Source organism: Pongo abelii, chromosome 5 (assembly GCF_028885655.2).
Source record: "Pongo abelii isolate AG06213 chromosome 5, NHGRI_mPonAbe1-v2.0_pri, whole genome shotgun sequence".
NCBI lineage: Eukaryota > Metazoa > Chordata > Mammalia > Primates > Hominidae > Pongo > Pongo abelii.
This window is the reverse complement of record NC_071990.2, coordinates 136,540,234-136,562,573: the sequence shown is the minus strand read 5'-3', so window position 1 is coordinate 136,562,573 and position 22,340 is coordinate 136,540,234. Positions and strand designations below refer to the sequence as shown.

At 33.8% G+C, this 22,340-nt stretch overlaps 1 protein-coding gene across 8 annotated transcripts in view; it reads left to right on the top strand.

Moving 5' to 3' along the window:
• The window catches only part of HBS1L (HBS1 like translational GTPase), a 92,823-nt gene that overhangs the window by 17,011 nt on the left and 53,472 nt on the right, over positions 1-22,340 (top strand). For 3 of the 8 annotated variants that reach the window (XR_008525800.2, XM_054556892.2, XM_054556893.2), the window contains one exon: positions 13-129. Coding sequence is in view for 3 of the 5 variants with exons in the window: in XM_054556892.2 (XP_054412867.2) it covers positions 13-129 (117 nt within the window). In the remaining 2 variants the exon portion in view is untranslated. 8 annotated transcript variants of the gene reach the window in all.

Here is a 22,340-nt window from a genome sequence, read left to right as displayed (position 1 = left end):
TTTTTGAGACAGAGTCTCACTCTGTCACCCAGGCTGGAGTGCAGTGGCATGATCTTGCTCACAGCAGCTACCACCTCCTGGGTTCAAGTGATTGTCCTTCCTCAGCCTCCCAAGTAACTGGGATTACAGGTGCGTGCCACTATGCCTGGCTTTTTTTTTTCTTTGTATTTTTAGTAGAGATAGTGTTTCACCATGTTGGTCAGGCTGTTCTCAAACTCCTGGCCTCAAGTGATCCGCCCGCCTTGGCCTCCCAAAGTTCTTGGATTGCAGGCGTGAGCCACTGCACCCGGCCTCACTACTTGATTTTATAACAACATAGTGGAAATAAAATTCGATAAGACAAGACATCTTTTTCTTCTTGTTAGAAGCTTATAGAACTTTTTAATTGTTATTTTTTTAACTCTAATGAGATAGGAAAAGGAAATTAACAGCCAGCTAATTAATGTTAAAAAAATCCCTTTATGCTTTTATTATGTATAATTTTGTTTTATTTAAAAATAATTAGGTATAAGTATCGTAATTATACTACTTTGCATTTTATAGCCAGAGATTTAATTTTAAATTTGTAAAATTTGGGGTTAAATTTGGAATTCAATGGACATAAGAGGGAACTGAGGTGGTAGCATTATATTAATTGGCATGCTATCTCTCAGTATGAGTATGGCGATTTGTTTACTATGTCAGTGTTTATTGTAACCTCTGGGCTAAATTTTTTCTACAACAAAGCTGTGTACAGCCTGTTACCATGAAATAAGAGTGTGTTTTCCAGGGATGCTGGGCACATAGATGGGCACTTTTAACTGGCTGTGATGGGAATGAATCTGTAATATGTCATCTTGTATTGATAGTGTATCCCAGATTGTGGTAGAAATTACCGGGGGTCGTTTGCTTATTTGTTTCTAATACATTAAAATACAGAATAAAATGAACCTAGTTTTTTTTGTTTTTTTAAAGAAGTTTTTGAATTTGAGACAGTCCTGACTATAATTTAATTATGGTTAAGACCTCACATTTTTAAATTCGTGAAAATTAGAACATTGACTGACTCACATTGTATGTATCAGTGAACAGAGTATAAAGGTTACTTTAAATTGGTAAAGGAAGGTAATACTCCCTTATTGTTTTTTAGAGTATTCATGTTAAGTAATGATCAAGTATCACTTTATTCATGTCATAATCAAAAGAAGCATTTAGTAATTAAATGCCTCATTTCATGTTTCCTTTTGGTTGCTGTGACTGTCTTCTGCGTATATCAACCTATTCATCTGAAAATTAATGGCTCTTGTAAGGTAAGGAGTCTTATTTTCTTCTTCTGAAGTTTCAGCTGATAATGTTCAAAGTTCTTATCCTCAGTCAGCAAATCATTTGGATTATAGTAGCAAACCCTTTGATTTTGCTAGCTCAGTAGGAAAATATGGATTATCTCATAATTCTTCAGTTCCAAGTCACTGTTTACTCCATAGAAAAAAGAAACTTGACACACGTAAAAGTGGAAAGAAACTAGAATCATGTAAGTTAACAAAAGAACTTTCACTGGCTGACCTAATTCATGATATGTCAAGAGATTCCTGTGAAAGTCAGCCATCAGTGAGATTATCATCTACAGACAGTCTGGAACGTCTGCTTTCAAAGAACCTAGATGCCAATTTGTTGAGACCTCATGCATCTGAATGCGTTTCCAAAGATGATTCTGCATTCAAAGAAATACCAGATTTAAAGACCATAATCATAAAGAGCACAACACCGAATAATTCTTTATATATTCAAAATAATTCACTGTCTGATTTTCAAAACATTCCAGTACAGGACAGTTTAGGAAGTTCAAATAATCCTTTGTACTTAACTAGCTCGTTGGAAAATATGACTGTTGATAATTTAAATGCTAGTAAAGAAACTGAAGTTGGAAGTGTTTCTTTAGTTGAACAAAGTGCCAAGAATCACACTTTTAAAAATGATAATTTGCAGTTTTCTCAGTGTGAAAGTCCATCCCTAACTGAACTGTTTCAGGAACACAAAGAAAACAATATAAGCCAGTGCTTTACTTTATCTGACCTTTGTAACCAGTCATCTGTCAGTTTCACAGATCTAAGTTTGGGATCCTTTCCCCTGTCACAATTAGCAAATCGCTGTCAGTCTCCACCCGGAATATCAGAATTAACAGGATCTCTGTCATCATTGGCATTTCATAAAGCTTCTCCCACAAGAGACCTTGAGAATTTGTCACTTTCTGAACTGATTGCAGAAACAATTGATGTAGACAACTCTCAGATTAAGAAAGAGTCCTTTGAGGTCAGTTTATCTGAAGTGAGGTCTCCTGGAATAGATTCAAATATTGATCTTAGTGTCCTTATAAAAAACCCAGATTTTGTTCCAAAGCCTATAGTAGACCAATCCATTGCTCCATCATCACGAACTAAAGTTCTAAGTTCAAAGCTAGGGAAGAATTCCAATTTTGCTAAGGATAATAAGAAAAACAATAAAGGCTCTCTGACTAGGAAACCACCTTTTTCTCTCTCTTGGACCAAGGCCCTTGCTGCTAGACCTTCAGCTTTTGCCTCAACACTGTGTCTTCGTTACCCACTGAAAAGCTGCAAGCGACGCACCCTTGACCTCTATAAGACTTTTCTTTATAGTAGACAAGTTCAAGATGTAAAGGACAAAGAAATAAGTCCACTTGTAGCGATAACACCATTTGACTTCAAATCAGCATCACCTGATGACATTGTAAAAGCTAATCAAAAAAAAGCATTTACTAGAGAATAGTAACAAAAGGAAAACTTGATTGCTGTTGTAGAGCTTTTTATTTTTAATTAAAGTCTTCAGAGGATCACTTTATATTATGGGATTCAAATTCTGATTTTTATGAAAATTGTCGTAGGTCAGTTGATTAGTTGATACGTATTTTTGCACTGAATTTTTTTTTTTAACTATGTCTTCTTTCAGTGATAACTGGCTTTATTTAAGTTGGTAACCTATACTGAGTATATGTTTACAAAGTGGATATGGAAACTTGATGTTGTGAAATCAGACCTCAGATATTTTTGTTTGAAGCATTCAACTTTCTATGTTTTTTGTAATGAAATATTTTTTTCTATGAAATATTTTTGTGCTTTGTTCTTAAACGAAAATGCCAGCACTTGAGATTATTATAGTTTAGTGTGAAGATTATTCTTATGTGGCACAGCATAGCTGAGACGTTATATTTTAAAATATAATTCCTAGTTTCATTATTTTTCTGTAGATAATTACTAAAATTTTTCTATTAGAAAATCTTAAAATTCCTGACTTTTGAGAGTACTGTGGAGATTGTTGAAATACATTTTTGATAATAATAAAATGAAAATCTTTTAAGGGACCATGTAAATATGGAAGTTGGATTAATATGTGAATTATTTTTATACATTTTTAAAAACCATTTGTCCTAAGTATACACTTTAAAATAAATATATAAAAAGTGTTTTCAAGTATGGCTGCATGTTCTTTGAATGGAGAATTTTACCAGATCTCTTTAGCTTGTTCTTCTTCTTTTTTTTTTTTTTTTTTGAGACAGAGTCTCGCTCTGTTGCCCAGGCAACAGTGCAGTGGTGCGATCTCAGCTCACTGCAAGCTCCGCCTCCCAGGTTTGACGCCATTCTCCTGCCTCGGCCTCCCGAGTAGTTGGGACTACTGGCGCCCACCACCACACCCGGCTAATTTTTAATTTTTTTTAGTAGAGATGGGGTTTCACCGTGTTGGCCGGGATGGTCTCGATCTCCTGACCTCATGATCCTCCCGCCTTGGCCTCCCAAAGTGCTGAGATTACAGGCGTGAGCCATGCACCCGGCCTGTTCTTATTATTTTTTTTAAGACGGAATCTCTCTCTGTCGCCAGGCTGGAGTGCAGTGACGCTCACTGCAGCCTCCACCTCCCGGATTCAAGTGATTCTCCTGACTCAGCCTCCTGAGTAGCTGGGACTACAGGTGTGTGTCACCACGCCCAGCTAGTTTTTGTATTTTCAGTGGAGATGGGGTTTCACCATGTTGGCCAGGATAGTCTTGATCTCTTGACCTTGTGATCTACCGCCTAGGCCTCCCAAAGTGCAGGGATTATAGGCATGAGCCACCACGCCCGGCCTAACTTGTTCTTTACAATAAGTAATGGAATGTGGAATTTTCCTTTTTGGTACTGACAGTTGTGTGCCCCACAGTGACAAAGTTTCAGCAATGGAGGATCAATAAAAGCTTTTCTAATCAGAATAATTATGTAATTCATCCCTTAAAGCAGTGGTTCTCAACTAGCAATCAGAATCACTGGAGGAATTACTTCAGAACACAGATACTGTGGCTTCACTCCATATATGCTGAAGCAGTCTCTGTGGAATGGCACTTGGGAATGTGTATTTTCAAAACTATTCCCCAAAATGTGTATTTCTGTTCGAGAACCATTGCCTTAAAGGGAGAAATCAGTAGAATGAGTTATCAATGCCAAGAATAACATCTGACCAACTTGAAGGAATAATTTCTAGAAATCAGGAATACCAAGGAAAAATGCTACTTAGGAATTAATGGCCTTTTGCATAAAATGATGGAGATATTAGTATTCCTTGGAAAAAATAATACAGTAGTATCTAAAATGTTATTTTATTAGTTTTTTTGAGACGGAGTCTCACTCTGTTCCCCAGGCTGGAGTGCAGTGGCATGATCTCGGCTCACCGCAACCTCCGCCTCTTGGGTTCAAGCGATTCTCCTGTCTCAGCCCCCCGAGTAGCTAGGATTACAGGTGCGTGTCACCACACCTGGCTAATTTTTTTATTTTTGGTAGAGATGGGGTTTCACCACGTTGGCCAGGCTGGTCTCGAACTCCTGACCTCAGGTGATTCACCCATCTCAGCCTCCTGAAGTGCTGGGATTACAAGCGTGAGCCACCACGCCTGGCCAAATATTTTTTTAAATGAAAATAAAAAGGCTGGTCTTTTCCCAGTAAATATTTTTTCTCTGGCAGCTACTTTACTGTGCATTTGATAATTTTTTGTATTACTTTTGTTTCTGTTTATTTTCAGAATGACATTCTAAAATTTTAATCTCTGTGTGATGTTTTTATATTCAGTATTTTGATGGGAAAAGTTAAGATGGCATTATGTCTTTTTTTTAAAACCAAACACTTCTTGATTTCTTGTGGTGTCTTCAGGTTTTTGTTTTTAGTTGAATGTATCAGTGCACCATAATACTAATGCTTAGGAGATCATTTAAATCACAAGCTATATTTTGTGAGTGATTTTAAAATTTGAATTATCCCAGTGGTTGAGATTGTTTTTCTAGTCTTGAACCTTGATCAAACATTTTAATAACTTTGAATTAGTATATGACTGAACTAGAGGTATATATTAGCAGTCTCCAACTTAGGAGTGAATTAATTGAATTATAAGAGTTTGTAACTGATGATAATTACTGATAGGTTAAGTGCTGCACAAGTGGTCCCCATTGCATGTGAATCCCCAAATACTTATGTAATCTACACTGTAGTTGAATAGCAGCACTATTGTGTTACCTTCTTTTATAACAAAGTAATTTTCAAGTTGAAATGCAATACTTTTAAAGCCATATAGTAGACCTTCTAGGGTGAACTAGGTCTCCATTTGTTGGCTGATTAGGGTTGTAACTACTAGGTATGAGATTCTTTTGGTGGGGAAAAAAATGAGATATTATAGGGTGGTAAGAGAAGGCAACAATATCTTAAATAGGTTTCCAGGCTTCCTATTTTCCTTGGCTTGGCTGCTGGTCTGTCAGGCATGTACATGACAAGTACTTGCCCTGTTGACTAAGGGAATGTCACAGTCTCTTTGAGACTGCGAAGGTGGAACTGAGCAGACCTTTCCACCTTCCACCTTTGGCCATCAATCCTTGGTAAAAAGCCAAGTGTCTGCTTGTTCATGAATACACTCCTTGTGATGATTGTTGGCACTAAGTGTATATTCTGTACCAGCTGCTGTTTATTGATTGCTGTCTTAGTAGCTCAGGTATGCTATGTGTTTTAGTTGACTTTATTTTCCAGTTCAGCTATAAATTTTAAGATGCAAAGCTGTTTTTATTTGCATTATGATCAAGGGCATTAATAATTTACTTTAGGAATAGAAATAATATTGTAATTATATTCTAAATGATATAAAATACATTATAAACAATTTTTGCTCTTTACTCTTTTTGGTTTCTTAAAAGATCTGATGTTGTTCATGGATGGATGTTTTGTCCTTTTGCATTCTAAAGTCTTTAGGTGGCTCTTTTGGATATGATTTTTCTTGCAATAAATTGCCAAGAACCAGGGTTTCATTTCTGTACAGAGCACTTTTTAAAACTTTTCCTTTTTAAAACCTTTCCTAGTTACTAAGCTGGCATTTTAACCTCTTTTTCTCCTTTTAGCTTTGAATCTGTCTTTCTTAAACTTGTCTTTTACTCTTTTTCTTCTCATATGTATTAATAACTACAGTCAGTATTTTATATTTAGTTTTTAGTACTCAGTGGGGGGTCATGTAACTAATTGTCATACCAGGGATAAAACTAATAAGGTGCTAATTTTTTGTAAGTAAAAGGAACACTGAAGATAAAATACGGTTATAGAGAAGAATAATGAGTTCTCATATGATTATTTACCTTTTTAAATTGACCCTGAATCTGTATGTGGACCATTGCAAATAAACAAGTATACATTGTATGTTGAGAAAGAACTGTGTATCAACATGTTTTTTTGTGTTCATGCAGGTATATATTTGGTTATAAAGTCAGTTTTATAATAGTTTAGAAATTGTTTTATATATAAACAGATTATATGTAAATAATGTGGACTAGACAGGGAGGGATTAATATGAATTTCTATACTAGTTTTCCTTTACCTATATATTTATAATGACATAAAGCTCAGCTTATGCAGTTATACAATTTTAATTTTTAGATTGTAAAAAAGTCACATTTTGAATATATATATTTTGTAAAAGCTACATTGAAAGAAATTAAAATTCTGAGATTTTCCTAAATCAAATGTAAAAACATACAATCTATCCATTAGGATTTTCTATATAAACTTGATATTTCTGAATGGTCTTTTACTCATTTATGCTGAAAGTACTGTTTTATTTCTATAAACAAATTAAAAAATAAACTACCTGGTTGTGAAAATTTTATTTTAAGGTATTTAGCATTTAGAATTCTTGTCTTCCATGGGGTAAAATTTTATATATTCTTTTTACTTTTTAGGACTCACGTAGAAACACTCTTTAAGTATAGGTTGTGATGAATATTGGTGATGTAATTGCAGATATGACAGTGCAAGGCAAAGGAAATGATAAGCTGGGTATGGTGGCATGTACCTGTAGTCTGAGCTGTTTGGGAGGCTGAGGCAGGAGGATTACCACTTGAGCTCAGGAGTTCAGGTTCAGCCTGGGCAGTCTGGTGAGACCCCGTCTCAAAAAAAAAAAAAAAGAACTGATAAAATGCGTATTTATTTCTGACATTGACATGCCTAATTTATATTGGATGAGTGAAGGAAAGCAGTTTAGATGCAGAATATAACCCAAGATGAACAAAGATATCATTCTTAGTCAAAGGAGAGGGGGATATATGCACACTTCAACACATGATTATCTTTATTACAGTGTGGCATATTATACCCTTCAAAGCTGACACCTTTGTCTTCCTCATCCAAGGTGCCACCTTCTCTTCTGTTTCTCATCTTTGTTATTACTATCACCATCTAGTTAACCAAAATCAGGAACCTAGTATCATCCTTGGTTCATCTCTCTTCACCTGCTACTCATAATTGATCACCATTCCTGTTATTCCCACCTTATAAATAAGTAAATATATGTGTGTGTGCACATGATATGCATACATATATAGTCGACTCTTGTTATTTGCAGTAGTTATGTTTTATAGTCACTACGAACACTGAATTAATGAATACTGAACCATTGCTCCTACAAGAAATACAGAGGTAGGTTCCTGTGAGCCTCTCATAACATTTTCATCAATCAGTGAATACATAACATTGTTGTATATGTGTCTCTATTTAAAGACACGTTATTTAATGGATGCGTATAGCATGGATTCATTAACACCGAACTCATGGCCAACAGCACTGGAATTCATGCCTTATCTAACATCTTTTATTTGTTAGGCACATCCTAGCCTTCTTGTGTTTAGAATACTAAGCACTAGACTTACAGGCCATTTTTAAAATTACCAACAAAAAGTACAAAATTACCAACAAAAAGTACAAAACTGGAAAAAATGCGACACTAAGTAGACCATGAAAAGGACATTTGTTTACAGTATGAGAGCTGTATCTAAAAGGCCGACTGTCACCTTCTGTGAAATTGCATGTTGGATGACTCAAATTTTTCGCTGCTCTGCAGATGTCCACAAGTGAGTGCAAAAGTGAGTAGTGATTTTGGGATTACAAGTAAATTGTCATTAGGTGAATTCACAGATGTGGAACCTGTGAATAATGAGAATCAACTTTACATTTTTTGGCCCACTACTCTTTATTGTTATTTTTCCTCTTTATTATTTTCTTCTTTATTATTACTTTTCCTCTTTATTGTTACATCTTTATTGTTACTTTTATTTTCATTATTTCATTTACTGTTACTTTTCCTCTTAAAGGCCATTAGCTTTTAGCAGAATTACCTAAACATCTAACTGGTTTCTTGACTTTTCAGTTTATTTCGGCCAGAATAAGTTTTCTAAACTAAAGATCTAATTTTCTGTCTCCCTATCTAAATCCTTTTATTTCCTGAGCCCCTTTATGAACTCATTTCTGTTTTGTACCTGCTTACCCAAACCTACCCAAGAACACCTACCTGAGTTTCCTCTCCTTCTATAGTGCTTGCCTTTTTTTCTCTTCCCCTTCCCTCCTGGCTAATCACTGTTTGAATTGTAGTTTCGATATCACTTTACTCTCAATCATGGGGTAGGGGAACTTTCATATGCACCCATAGTTCACTGTTCTCCCTTTATTACCACCCCATGTGAAGTCATAATTCCTCTCCCACACATACATAGACTTTCTGTTGTAACTGTGCTTTATTCTTCACAGCACTTGTATCCTCTGACACTGTGTTTGTTGTATATACACTTGTTTTTGTTATGTTTTCTCTCTGCTCTCGCTCCACCCCCCTTCCATGTAAGTTCTACAAATACAGGAATTTTGTGTATTAATTGCTGTATTCCCAACTCAGAATATGTCTGGCACATAAACGTAGGCAAGGATTTTAAGTAAAAATTGAGTCTGTCTCCTAATATGGTCCCACAATCTTGTTCCTTAGAGGAAGCCGCTGTAAATACACTGTTTCTTCTTTATTCTTCCAAAGGTTTCTCTAGCATGTTACACATATGTGAATGTACGTATACATTTTTATACAAATGGAGAATATACTCTAACACGTAGGTATGTATCACTTAATAAAGCATTTTGTAGAACTTTACTGCCATATACAAATCAATCTCATTCTTTAACAGCTACCTAGAATTCTGTGATATGATTGTACCATAATTTATTTAAACAGCCTCTATTGATGAACATTTTAAGTGTTCCAGTTGTTATTGCTAATAATAAATGAGCATCCTACATTTCTAGAAATTGAGTTTATATACTTGAAAGTTTTGGATAGATATTGCCTAATTGCCCTTAATAGAAATTGATTTCCCTCCCGCTAGTTTATGAGCATTTCTGCCCAAATTCTTATAGATAGGGGTGTTATTCCTTTTGGTATTATACCAACCTGATAATTGGAAAATGTTTTTTCATTTATTTATATTTCTTATATATAAAGCTATATTTTTCTCCCTGTCTACTCTTAAATCTGCCCATTTTTCTGCTGGTTTATCTCTCATTTCATGATTTTTTAAGGTGTATTTGTCTGTATGTGTGTGTGTATGTGTATGTATATGTGTGGATCCATATACACACATATGCATATTTATATACTAAGGAAATTAGTCATAAAATTGTTATATGCATGGAAAACACTTCCTGATTTCTAGTGTGTCAGGTCATTTGTTAGAAGATAGATTTTGAACTTGTATATATTCAGATTTATTAGCCTTTTTTCTTAAGGGTTTTGGAAAGTTATGCTCCACTACAAGATAATTTTTTTAAAAATATTCATTATTTTTTCTAATGCCTTTGTCAGATTCATTATTTTACAATTGTATCTTTGATTTAGCTGATATTGAGGGCTAACATAGGAATCCCATTTCTATACCATCTTTTCTCTGTGGAAAGATGGATTTATCATAGTACCTTTTTAAATTACTATAGCTTTTTAGTACCTGTTTTTTGGTAGGCTGTCTTATTTTTTTCACTACTTTTTGTAGTTTTTCTGAGTTATCTCACATGCCTCTTTTTCCCATATGAGCTTTAGAAACAGCTTGTCTTGTTACTGAAAAAAGAAGAAAATCCAGCTATAATTTTTATTGTTGTATTTAATGCTAGCAAGAGATCTTTGAAGGAAAAAAATACTGTCTCCAGAGATGCCAAAGGCTTTAGATAACGTTAGACATTATTATTATCTTAGTAGATTTTCTAGTATTGTTCTAGTCTTATGATGAAGAACCATCTCCAGTTGGTCATGGTGGATTATTCTTTTAATGTGATGGATTTTATTTGCTAACATTTAAGATGGTTTCATCTATTCATAAAATTACTTGCATTCGTGTGTATGTGTATGCTCTTTGGATTTTGGTTTTTCTTGTGATGGTTTTACAGAAAATTTAGAATGATTTTATCTTCAAATAATTCAGTAGCATTGAAATGATTTGTTTTATGATAGGATTTATCTTTTTGAAGATTCTGGGGTCAAATTTGAAAGTTTTAATTTTCTTAGAAAAATGTCCATTTCATCCAAGGTGACAAATGTATTTGTTGTGCATTGTACCAAACATTGTCTTAATCTTTTTAGATTTTTCTGTGTCTGTAGTTACTTCTCCATTCTCATTTTCAGTATGGTTTTCTCTCCTCTAGTCTCCCCTTTCTCTCTGCCCAGCATTTTTTTTTTTATTACCTTGCAATTTGTTTTTTTCTTCCCTAAATTTTGGTTCCAAGATCTGTAATTAGTTCTCCTGGTTTAATTCATTACTTTGTAAGTTTGGGTATGACTTAATGTATTTTCCTTATGTTTTTTGCTTTTCATTTCCTACCCGAGTAGAATATTTAACATACATGCATTTTTTAATTCATCTTAAAAGTTTTTATGGCTAGGTGCGGTGGCTCATGCCTGTATTCCCAGCACTTAGGAGGCCGAGGCAGGTGGATTGCTTGAGCTCAGGAGTTCAAGACCAGCCTGGGCAACACAGTGAAACCCCATCTCTACCAAAAATACAAAAAAATTAGTCGGGTGTGGTGGCACGCGTCTTTGATCCCAGCTACTTGGGAGGCTGAGGTGGGAAGATTGCTTGAGTGTGGGGACAGGTTGCAGTGAGCCAAGATTGTGCTAACGCACTCCAGCCTGGGCGACAGAGTGAGACTGTCTCAAAAAAAAAAAAATTAGTTTTTATTTATGGAATTTCTAACAGAAAAATGCAGAAAATAATGTAATAAACACTCATGGAACTAGCACTTGGTTTTAATAAGCTAACATTTTGCCATGTAAATTTCAGATCTCTGTTTAAATAAACTGTTAGACTGGAATATAGCCTTATCCTTTGCTTGTTCCTTCCTAATATTTTAAAGTTGATATGCATCATTCCCACTTTTTTCTTATTTAATTATATCTTATTTTCCTATGAATACTACATTTGCGGTGGCTGATGGGTTCTTTTAGAATTACTGTTATTTTCTGGATAATCCACAATTTTAATTTTCATTTCGTTTTTAAGCCAAGAGTCCAAGAGAGTTTTAGAATTTTGGTTGCTGGGGAGTTTTGTTGTTTTTGTTATGATTACTGGTTTTATTATACTGTTTATCAGAGTATCTGGTCTGTACTCTGTTTATTGAGTTTGTGGCCCAGTGTAGTTCTCTGTAGTTTCATAGGCATTTGTCAACAATACTGTTCTGTTTGCAGAATACAAAATACAATACTTTTCTGTTAGCTATTTTTTCTTTTTTTTTGAGACAGAGTCTCACCCTGTCGCCCAGGCTGGAGTGCAGTGGCGCAATCTCGGCTCACTGCAACCTCTGCCTCCTGGGTTCAAGCTGTTCTCTGGCCTCAGTCTCCCGAATATCTGGGATTACAGGTGCTTGCAATCACATCTGGCTAATTTTTGTAATTTTAGTAGAGATGGGGTCTTGCCACGTTACCTATGCTGGTCTCGAACTCCTGGGCTCAAGCGATCTACCCATCTCAGCCTCCCAAAGTGCTAGGATTACAGGCGTGAGCCACCGCACCCGGCCTGTTCATTATTCTTATAATCTGGGTTTTTTTTTTTTTTTGGATTGGCGATAGGCTGAGTGTGGTAAGTTAATATATAACACTCTTGCATTTTTATTTCATATTGCCTGGAGAGTTTACTCTGTAAAATTTGATATATAAAGATACATGATCTTTCTATGCATTTGAATTTTTCATTAAATTTCCCTTTTTGCTAGTTTTTCAATTTTTGCCTTAAATTCAGTTTAGCATTAATATCATGATTGCTGCTTTCTCTAAGTTTTATTCATCCCTTCTTTTGCTTTCAATGTTTTGAGTCACTTTGGTTTAGTTGTATCTCCTGTACTTGTATATACTTGGGTTTGGATAGAGAGTCTTTGTTTTAATAGATGGGTTTTTCTCATTTATGTTATTAATAGACCAGATAATGTCTGTCATTTTTTAAAAAGTTGTTTTTATATTTACATATTTTGATACGATTTGTGTTTGTTTTTATCTTTGTGTATTCTTTGATAACTTGGAAATTTTATAGTTTATTTTTATCATGTAATAACATACTTTAACTTTTTAAATTCACCAACTTTAAACAATGTATATTGATCTCTCACTGTTAAAAATAGAGATGTGAACATTTACAATTTACCCCTTTTCTATTTCTCATTAATTTTGTTAATATTTTAAATTCTTAGGTAAGGTGTTCACCTTTACACCTTTGATAGTATATTTAAACTTCTGTTAACTGAATTTATTAGCTTTTAAACAATTATTTTTTTAAACAATTTATTAAACAGTTTTTAAAAACAGTTTATTAGTTATTTTAAAAGTGATTTTGGGGCCTATATTTGCATGACACATTGAAAAGAATAGTTTAGCATTACTCTTTCTTTCCTGGAGGACTTTGCAGCTGTTGCTCTACTGTTTTCTGTTGTTGCATGTTGCTAACTAGCTACCTCGATTCTGCCACCTCCAGTGTGGCTTTTATTTCTACAGGAGTTTCCCACTCTCCCTCTGTTCTTCTCCTGAGCCCTGCTGGCTTACTTTTCAATTTTTCCTCCTATTTGTTTTTATCATCTTTATTTTATCCTCTGTCTTTCTTTTAAGCTCTTCTGTCAGAGGCTGTATTTTCTTTGCTATATTTGATATCATAAAACTTCAAAAACCCTGTCTTTTTCTTTTTACGTTCAACTGTTATATATTCTTCATCTACCTTGTTTTCCTCCATATTTATTCTTAAGAGTATCTACCTATAGCTTCTATGTCATGCCCTCTTTGAATATTTGAAAAGGGCGGGATTTCTTTTTTGACAGCATTTTATAAAGAATAATGGGAGGGGTGTGGTGACTGAGCTCAGACCACCTTGTACTCTTGAACTTGCTGTTTATCCTTAGGTAATGTTGCAGCAGTTTTCCCAGCATTGTCAATTTTGTCTCTTTGAGGCAAAACAGAAGCAGTGAAAGGCTAAGTGAAATTCTCTTCAGAAGGTTTTTATGATTTCCTTGCTTGGTGTGGATGGGTTCTGAGATTCTTTCTTAGCCTTCACTGTTGCTATTTTCTTGATGACTCTTTTGTTGGGTCCTTCAGAGGTACGCTTCCAACTTTGGAGAACTCTGGCTTCTGGACAGAATCTGGAGTCCTATGTTTCTCATGTGCTCTCAGTTTGATCCACATTTCTGTTTGGTAAGATGTTCTTCATAGTTTGTGCTTTGGTGTTATGACTGTTTCCTACTTTTTTGAAAGTACAGTTTTCTGTTTTTCTTGCTCTCTTTCGGGAAAATGGGATGGGTGTTTTTTGGAAGAAGAATGGGATAGAAACATCTTTGCTTTGGCTCTTAAACTGGATGTATTTTTCCAAGGGCACTTGTTAGATTAGATACCCCCTTTTCAACTGTGAAACTAGACTGATCTGAGAGGCTTGTGATAATTTCTTTCTTAGTATGTGATACAGCAGGCCTTGTCCTAAAGATTTAGGAGCTTACGTATAATGGTTCCAGTATCATGTCAACTTGATACCACTAAACATTCCGAAAGAAGATTTCTCTTTTTTCTCCCATTCAGAGAAATTTTCAGTATTTTAATATATTTATAGTTTTGGAATGTGAACTTCTTAGTATTTACATAAAATTAGCCTCTTCTGGTAATAAATTAGAACTAACTTCTAAAATAATATATTAAATGTTAACATATCTTAATTTAGACAACATTTTAGTTCATTTTGTTAACAGCAAATACATATAACCTTAAAATGTTATTTTATAATTATGTTATACATTCCCCTGAATGAACTGCTAAAAAGGCACATATTTGGGGAATAAAATTGTGGAATAATCTTAGTTTTCTGATGTTATTTCCCTTGCCACCTTAAACCTACCAAGAAAAAAAAAACACCCCCAAGAATATAAAACTGAGTAACACAGACTCTTCCACAGGAAAATTCAGAAATTAAAAATCATACATCATTCTTTTTTTTTTTTTTTTTTTTTTGAGATGGAGTCTCACTCTGTCATCCAGGCTTGAGTGTAGTGGTGCGATCTCGGCTCACTGCAGGCTCCGCCTCCTGGGTTCACGCCATTCTCCTGCCTCAGCCTCTGGAGTAGCTGGGACTACAGGCACCCGCCACCACGCCTGGCTAATTTTTTGTATTTTTAGTGGAGACGGGGTTTCACCATGTTAGCTAGGATGGTCTAGATCTCCTGACCTCGTGATCCGCCTGCCTCGGCCTCCCAAAGTGCTGGAGATTACAGGCGTGAGCCACTGTGCCCGGTCCATCATTATTGTTTTAAGGGACCCTTTTCTCAGAAAAATATTATTTATGGATTAAAATTTTATAATTAGTCAGCTGGAAGATTTCAACAGACAAGATATTATTATGTGGAGCGAGGTTTCACTCTTACGATTCCTATTGAGGCTTTTTCTACCACTGGATTAATTTTATTTCATTGAAAAAATAGTTTAATGTTAAAAAAAGTGATCATTGAGAAAAATAGTTGGTCTAAAAATCTGGAAAAAGTATCATGTATAATTTAAATTGGACTTTTTTACAGTTTTCAAAATTGATATTTCCATTGCCTCACAAATAAAGTAGCTGATAAATGTTTATACTAATCAGATCATTAAGATAATTGATTGTTTAAAAGTATTGCTTGGTTTGAAGAAATAAATGTATTTTATAATTGAGCTACTATTTTTGACAAGGTGTGCTTTAAGTAATAGTGGTCTACCTATGCTGGTTAGAAACCTATTATATATCATTTTCCTTTTCTTTTGAATTTTATCTAGTTTTCCCTTCAAGTAAAGCTTTTATTTAGAAAGTAAAGCCTAATTTTATATGATGAGGTTATATTCTTTCTAGCATTGTTTCGCCATTTCATAGTGTTAATAATCTGTTAAACTTTACATAGTATATCTGTATGTGAATATCTATTTAATATTATTTATAACTCAGGTGATGATTATCATACTTTTGGTTCTTTTGTTGTTGTTGTTGTTTTTGAGATGGAGTCTTGCTCTGTTGCCCAGGCTAGAGTGCAGTGGTGCGATCTCGGCTCACTGCAAGCTCCGCCTCTGGGGTTCACACCATTCTCCTGCCTCAGCCTCCCGAGTAGCTGGGACTACAGGCGCCCGCCACCACACCCGGCTAATTTTTTGTATTTTTAGAAGAGATGGGGTTTCACCGTGTTAGCCAGGCTGGTCTCGATCTCCTGACCTCGTGATCTGCCCGCCTCGGCCTCCCAAAGTGCTGGGATTACAGGCGTGAGCCAGTGTGCCCGGCCACTTTTGGTTCTTAATGGCAGGTTGTTCCCTATTCTTCAGTAGGGAACTTCAAGAAGTTTAAAAAAAAAAAAAAAGAGCCATAAACAGTTTCCCTAAGATCATTTTTTTCTACTTATTTTGCTGTATTTGTCTTTCTGTTAGACATCATCACTATGTATCTCATCAGTAAATGGGAAACATAGTAACATTTGATTTTTATGAGGAGATGCAATCTCTTTTTTTTTTCCTGCTTAGGTCAAATGTATTATGAGATTTTATCCTTATCCTGGAAATAAATCCTGTGATTAATTCGAAAAGTTTATGTTACAAAGAAATATGAGATATTATGAATACTACTAAATCTATATGAACTTTTCAATAATGCACTTAAAATGCATCTTTTATTTTAATCCTTTTTAGTTGATTGTTAACAGTCATATTTAATGCATCTTTTCTGGTTTTCCTTTTTAAATATATTTTTCATTGAAAATATTTTTTCACTAATTTATTCATCACTGAGTATTTTTATTTAAATAGGAGAATTTTATACTTATACAATAACTTCAGAATTAATTGGCTTTCTGCTTAAAATTATGTGGGCTTTGTAAAGGAAGTGGTTTATTTCAGTGAAAAAACTTTAGTTCAGAATGTTCTCAGCTATGTTTTAAGATTCTCTTTGTATGTACACCTACACTGGAAAAACTGAAACACTAATTGCTTAATTTAAAAATAATTTGCTTTAGACTCTCAAAACAGTGTATCTTCATGAACAGCTGGTACCATCTATGAATTACATGAATGTTAAATATAGAGTTTTCTTTTGACATTAATTACCTTGCTTTTTTTTAACTTTACAGATTCTAATCACATTATGTATATTTGTATATACTTTCTTGTTTTATTCTAAGGCAATTATACATCCTTTTATTAAAAAATATTTTTTAGTGCTTTTTATGTGCTAGGTATTACTAAGTACTTTAGCCAAAGAATAGAATGGAGGGAGAGGACAAATAAAATTCAGCTTAGCCAGCATTTATTGCATGTTCCTTTTTTTAAATTAGAAAAATGTGCTAGGCATAGGGGACGTAAAACTGAGGTACAAACTTTCCCCTCGAGTTTTAGAGTAGCTCGTAAGGGGCTAGGTCTCTGATTTAATAGAAGTACCTATATGGCCAACTGCTTTCAGTCTGAACATGGTATCTGCTTCCCTTTCTTGGTTGTCTGTAAAGCTTTCTGTTCTGGGAGCTACCTCTCAAGGGGGGATAGGAAGGTGAATTAACATTTTGAATATCAGCTATGTGTCAGGCTTTGTATATGTTTTATTTGGTCATTATAAGAACCTTTAAGGTGAGGCTCATATAAAATAAATAAATTGCCTAATTTTACATGGGTGTTAAGAGGCCAATTGTAATTTGAACAGAACTCTCTTTGAATCTCCGGTGCCCTTTTCATTGTTATACATTACTTTTCTTGCAACAAACTTTTATTCTGTAACAGTTTAATCTTGTTAAGTGATAAGTATCTTAGGGATAAAATTGAATCCATTGTCAAGGAAACCAGCTTTATCATTAGTAGGGTATTTAAAACTTAGGTTTTTTTTCTGCTAGTATTATTTAACCAAGAGACTTGTCATTCATGTATAGAGAATTGGTATCAGTTTCTAAATCCTACAAATCAGCAGTCCTAAGAAATGAAGTCATTTGCTAGTCTGTTTAAATTTCAGATGACTTTGTGGTCTTTGGATTGTAAAACAACAATTCTGTTTGATTTAAAATACTGTATAATTTTGTTTATCAATATTTGCCAGCTTGGTGCCATTGTAAGTACCAGCTTAAATAATATTGTTTATTGAGAACCAATTTAAGAGACAGCGCATGCCTAAACCTATGGAATCTAGAATTATGTAGCATTTTGATGCATTTAAACAGCAATTGTAGGCAATATTAATGAGTACTTTTATACCAAATGTACTAAATTCTTTATATCTGCTAACACTTAATATTCATAATAATCATATAGAGTAGGGATTATTTTTATCCTAGTTTTATAGTTGGAGGATCTGAAGCTCCAGAATGTGTAAACATCTTCCCCAAGACCACAAAACCAGTAAAGGATAGAACCAGCATTCACAGCAATATGTTTCTAATACTGAAGTCTTCATTTTTATACTTTGTGTGTGTTTCCACATATTAGAGTATCTTAGTCCTTTTTTTTTAAGTGGTCATCTGCCTTTTTGAAAAAACCCATTTTAACTTAATCGTGCAACATTAAGCAACTCTTCATTTTGCCCTCCCCCTAGTTTCTGACAGCCACACATAGACACTTTTTAATACCGATAAGTTTAGATTTCATAGTATTCCATTGTCTAGCTGTCTGGTTATTATAGGAACTTAAGTCTTTCAATTTATTATATAAAAGATATGATTTTAGAGTGGAATTGCTGGATGAAAAGGGATGGGCATTTTTAAGACTTACAGTACATATTGTACATATAGTACTTTTAGCACACTTCTTCAGAAAGATTATACTAATTCTTAAATTTAATTATTACTCATAATAGCATCGATAGTGTTATTTCATAAAGGATAATTATACTCCACTAAAGGATTTTGTATTTGTATTGAAGTCATTCATTGACAGTGGATAAAAGATAAATTATGCAGTTTTTCTTGGGCCTGTTTATGGCAATTACCTTGTGTCCCTGAAAATTGTGTCCCTAGTGCATTGAACATGTTGTTATAGGTTGGCATTGCCAAAAATACCATTTATCCATGAGAAAATAATGTCTACCTTACAAGTTTCTGAGAAGTAAAATAACCCATGTGATGCAGTTGTCATAAGGTCTTGCTCATGGAAAATGCCCAGGAAATGATCATTGAACTTAGTTCAAAGAAATAGTGTTCTTTTATTACCACTTAAGGAGCAAATGCTGTTAAAAAGTGGATTATTATGTTAAAGTCTAATGAATTGAGGTGCTCAAGTTACTTCCACTGATTTTTTTTTTGGAGGGTTTTTTAAAATCATTCATAATGTTTTATGTAGGCCCTTTTACCTGTTGCCCCTTTCTCCATTTAGCCATTTTAACAGTCTGATGTATATTCTTTCACATAACCATTTGTAAAAATAGACACATACATATAGGGATTTTTGATTATGCTTTTGTAAATAAAAGGCATATTATATTTTTCATTTTCCTTTTTCCCCCCATAATACACTGTCAAGCTAGATCAAACTACAATAGTTATACATCTACATAGCAGTCCCTAAACAATATTAATTTCCTTTTCCTTTACTAATTGCTTTAAAATTCATTATATTTGTTACTATAGAGTTATTTCTGGATATTGGTGCCATTACTAAGTCTTCCTAAGCCATCTTGCTCACACATGAATTCAAAATGGTGTTTGGAAATAATGTATTATATCTGGAGATATACAATGATCTTATTGTATATCTTTTTTAAAACTAGAATTTTTTTTAGGATTATTCAAATGGAGTAACCTCTCCCTGTCTTTAAGGTCATGTTTCTCAAAATCCCAAAGGTGAAATGTATTAAAGAAGTTGAAGACTAGGTTGAAATAAGGATTACGCTGAATCTATGAAGGCCTGTGTATGTGTATTTTATTGTCACTAAAAACTGTGTGTGGCACCTAAATATACAGAATATTAATAAATATTGATGCCTTTTAAATTTGATTAATACAGTTTAATTTTCATTTATCATCTCTGATTCTAGAACCCTTGAAGTTTTCAGTAAGGTCCTTATAAACCTTTTTTTCCTTATTTCAGCTCATGCATACTATGAAATTTTTATTTCTCGTGAACTTTTTCTTGTCTCCAAATGTGCACTATTTTTCTGATTTTTATGACCAGAGTTGATTCTCACTGCTAGTTTCCACATTAATTTAGATGAGCACTGGTACTTGTGTTAGACTGCTTGGATTTAGATTTCAACTGAATAAACTACTAGCTGTGTGGCCTTTAGCAAATTACTTAACACTATGCCACAGTTTCCTCATTTGCAAAAGTAGGGTTATAGTTCTTATTTTTTCTGGTGGTTGCAATGCTAAATGAGCCATTATAGCATATATTAAGTCATTATAGCATTTCTTGGTGCGTGGTTAGTACTTACTCAATTTAGATTATTCTGCATTGCTGAGGAGGTATTTCTCAAATATACATTCTTAGCTTTGCTTATAAATAATATGCCTAAGCTTAGGACAGAAGAATTAATGTGATTTATTAGGGAGGGACTCAAGGGTAGATAGTTCCAGGGATGGGGATATAAATGAGATTTCTCAGAGAGAGTTTGGGATAAATGAAAGAGAAGTCCTAGGGCAGAAGGATAAAAAACACCAATGTATTTGTTTAGTGTGGGTTTTTTTCCTTGTTATTTTTTAAAGGTTGTATACTGTTTTCATTCTGTAAAGTAAAAAGGCCTTGTTTTGTAGGCTGGCCTATTTCTAGTCCAACAAAGTTTTCAGTCACAGTAATAATATTTTCAAATAAAATATAAATCTCGTTTTTAAAGGAAAATTATTAGTAACAAGAATTCTTAGTGCTATAGAATGGTCATAATATGATAATTTAAATTCATTGCATGTATTAGATTATAAATTTTGCATATACTACCTCAAGGTATATAATCCAATGTAATATGTAGGTTGAATTTGTTTATTTAAATGTCTTTGTTTTAAAAAATTGCTGGTTCAGTGTTATTTACATAAAATTGAAATCTGGTCTCAGTGAATCTTTTAGGTTGTTTTATTCTAGTGTGATAGGAGGCTGGATGCTTTATAATGGATTTGATGAGGCAAGTTATGCTATAAAGCTGCTTTAAAGTGAGAAAATAATTCATAACAAATAAATCACAGTCAATGCAACAGTGCTATTGAAGGAAGTGGTTTATTCTCCATAGCCTAGGTGGTGTACTTTCTGAATGTACATCTGGTAACTAGAATTTAAATGTTTAGTCAGATTCAGTGAAATGATTTCATATTTTAAGTAGTGTTTTTTAATTGGAAATTTAGCACTGATTTCTTTGAAATTTTGAAAATCTTTTTTGTGCGTGTACGTGTATCTGTATGTACTGGCATATTGAAACATTTATAGGAAAAATATCGATTGATGGCAAAAGTGTACGTACCTGGAAAACCCCTGTTTTTTTTTGTTTGTTTGTTTTTAAATAAGCTTGAATGTTGTTTTCACCATGGCATTTTGATCTGAATGACTTTAAATTGTGAATTTGTCTCACATTAAAAGTCTGTTGTGAATTTGTTTTGAATGTTTCTAAGCCATATAAATATAAAAAAAATTCCCCTTTTTGAAATCTTTCAAATCACCTTTTCACAATGTCGAAGTAATATATTAATGTAATAAAAGGGAAAAAAGTCACTCATGATTTTCTTACCTTGAGATAACATAATTTATCTTTGCCTTATTTTTTCAGTTTTTGTCTATGCGTTTCTATTCTTTATGTTGTTAAGGTTATATTATACATACATTTCTGTATCCTATATTTTCCTCCTTTTCTTTATATATTTTTAAATGTGGAATAAATTTTTAGATCTCAATTTGATTCAGAATACTTCCAAAATATTGATTAAGAGCTATAAAGGCATTTTTAATTTAAAACAAAAACTAGTGTTCTACATTAGTGTTTCACATCTTTAGAGATACTAATTAAAATTGAAATTACTTAATGCCACAAGTTTACTTTGAAAAATTCTCCCTAGTAATATTTCTCACATTCAATTGAGGATTTTATGTGAAGAAAGAAACCGAACTTGATGGTTTGGATTGCATTTAAGAATATTATCCCTAGGCAACAGTTTTCGTTAACTAGTACCCTATTTTATGTCAATGATAATATTAAAATGTCCAAACATCTTGCATTTGATGTCATTTAGAGGTAAATGATCTATCTGTATGGGGGAGCGATTAGGATTATAAGGACATAAACCTTAAAAGGCCATCTGGTTTTCTGATTTCAGGCAGGTCTTCAAACATCTTTTTAGTTAGGAACCTGAAACCAGTCAACACTAGGTAGGTGATTATAATTTGCAAATAATGTTAAACGGGTGTGAACACATTGTTTAATTTATGTGAGCCTGACTTCTTTATCTATAAAATTAGTTTTATACCAGATAAATAGTTCTAAATCTTTTTTTCTGTCCCAGGACACATGAGAGAACACTTGTTAGGATCAGTGTCTCCTACTGACAGTGCTTTTTAAAAGGGGGAGGAGCAAGGA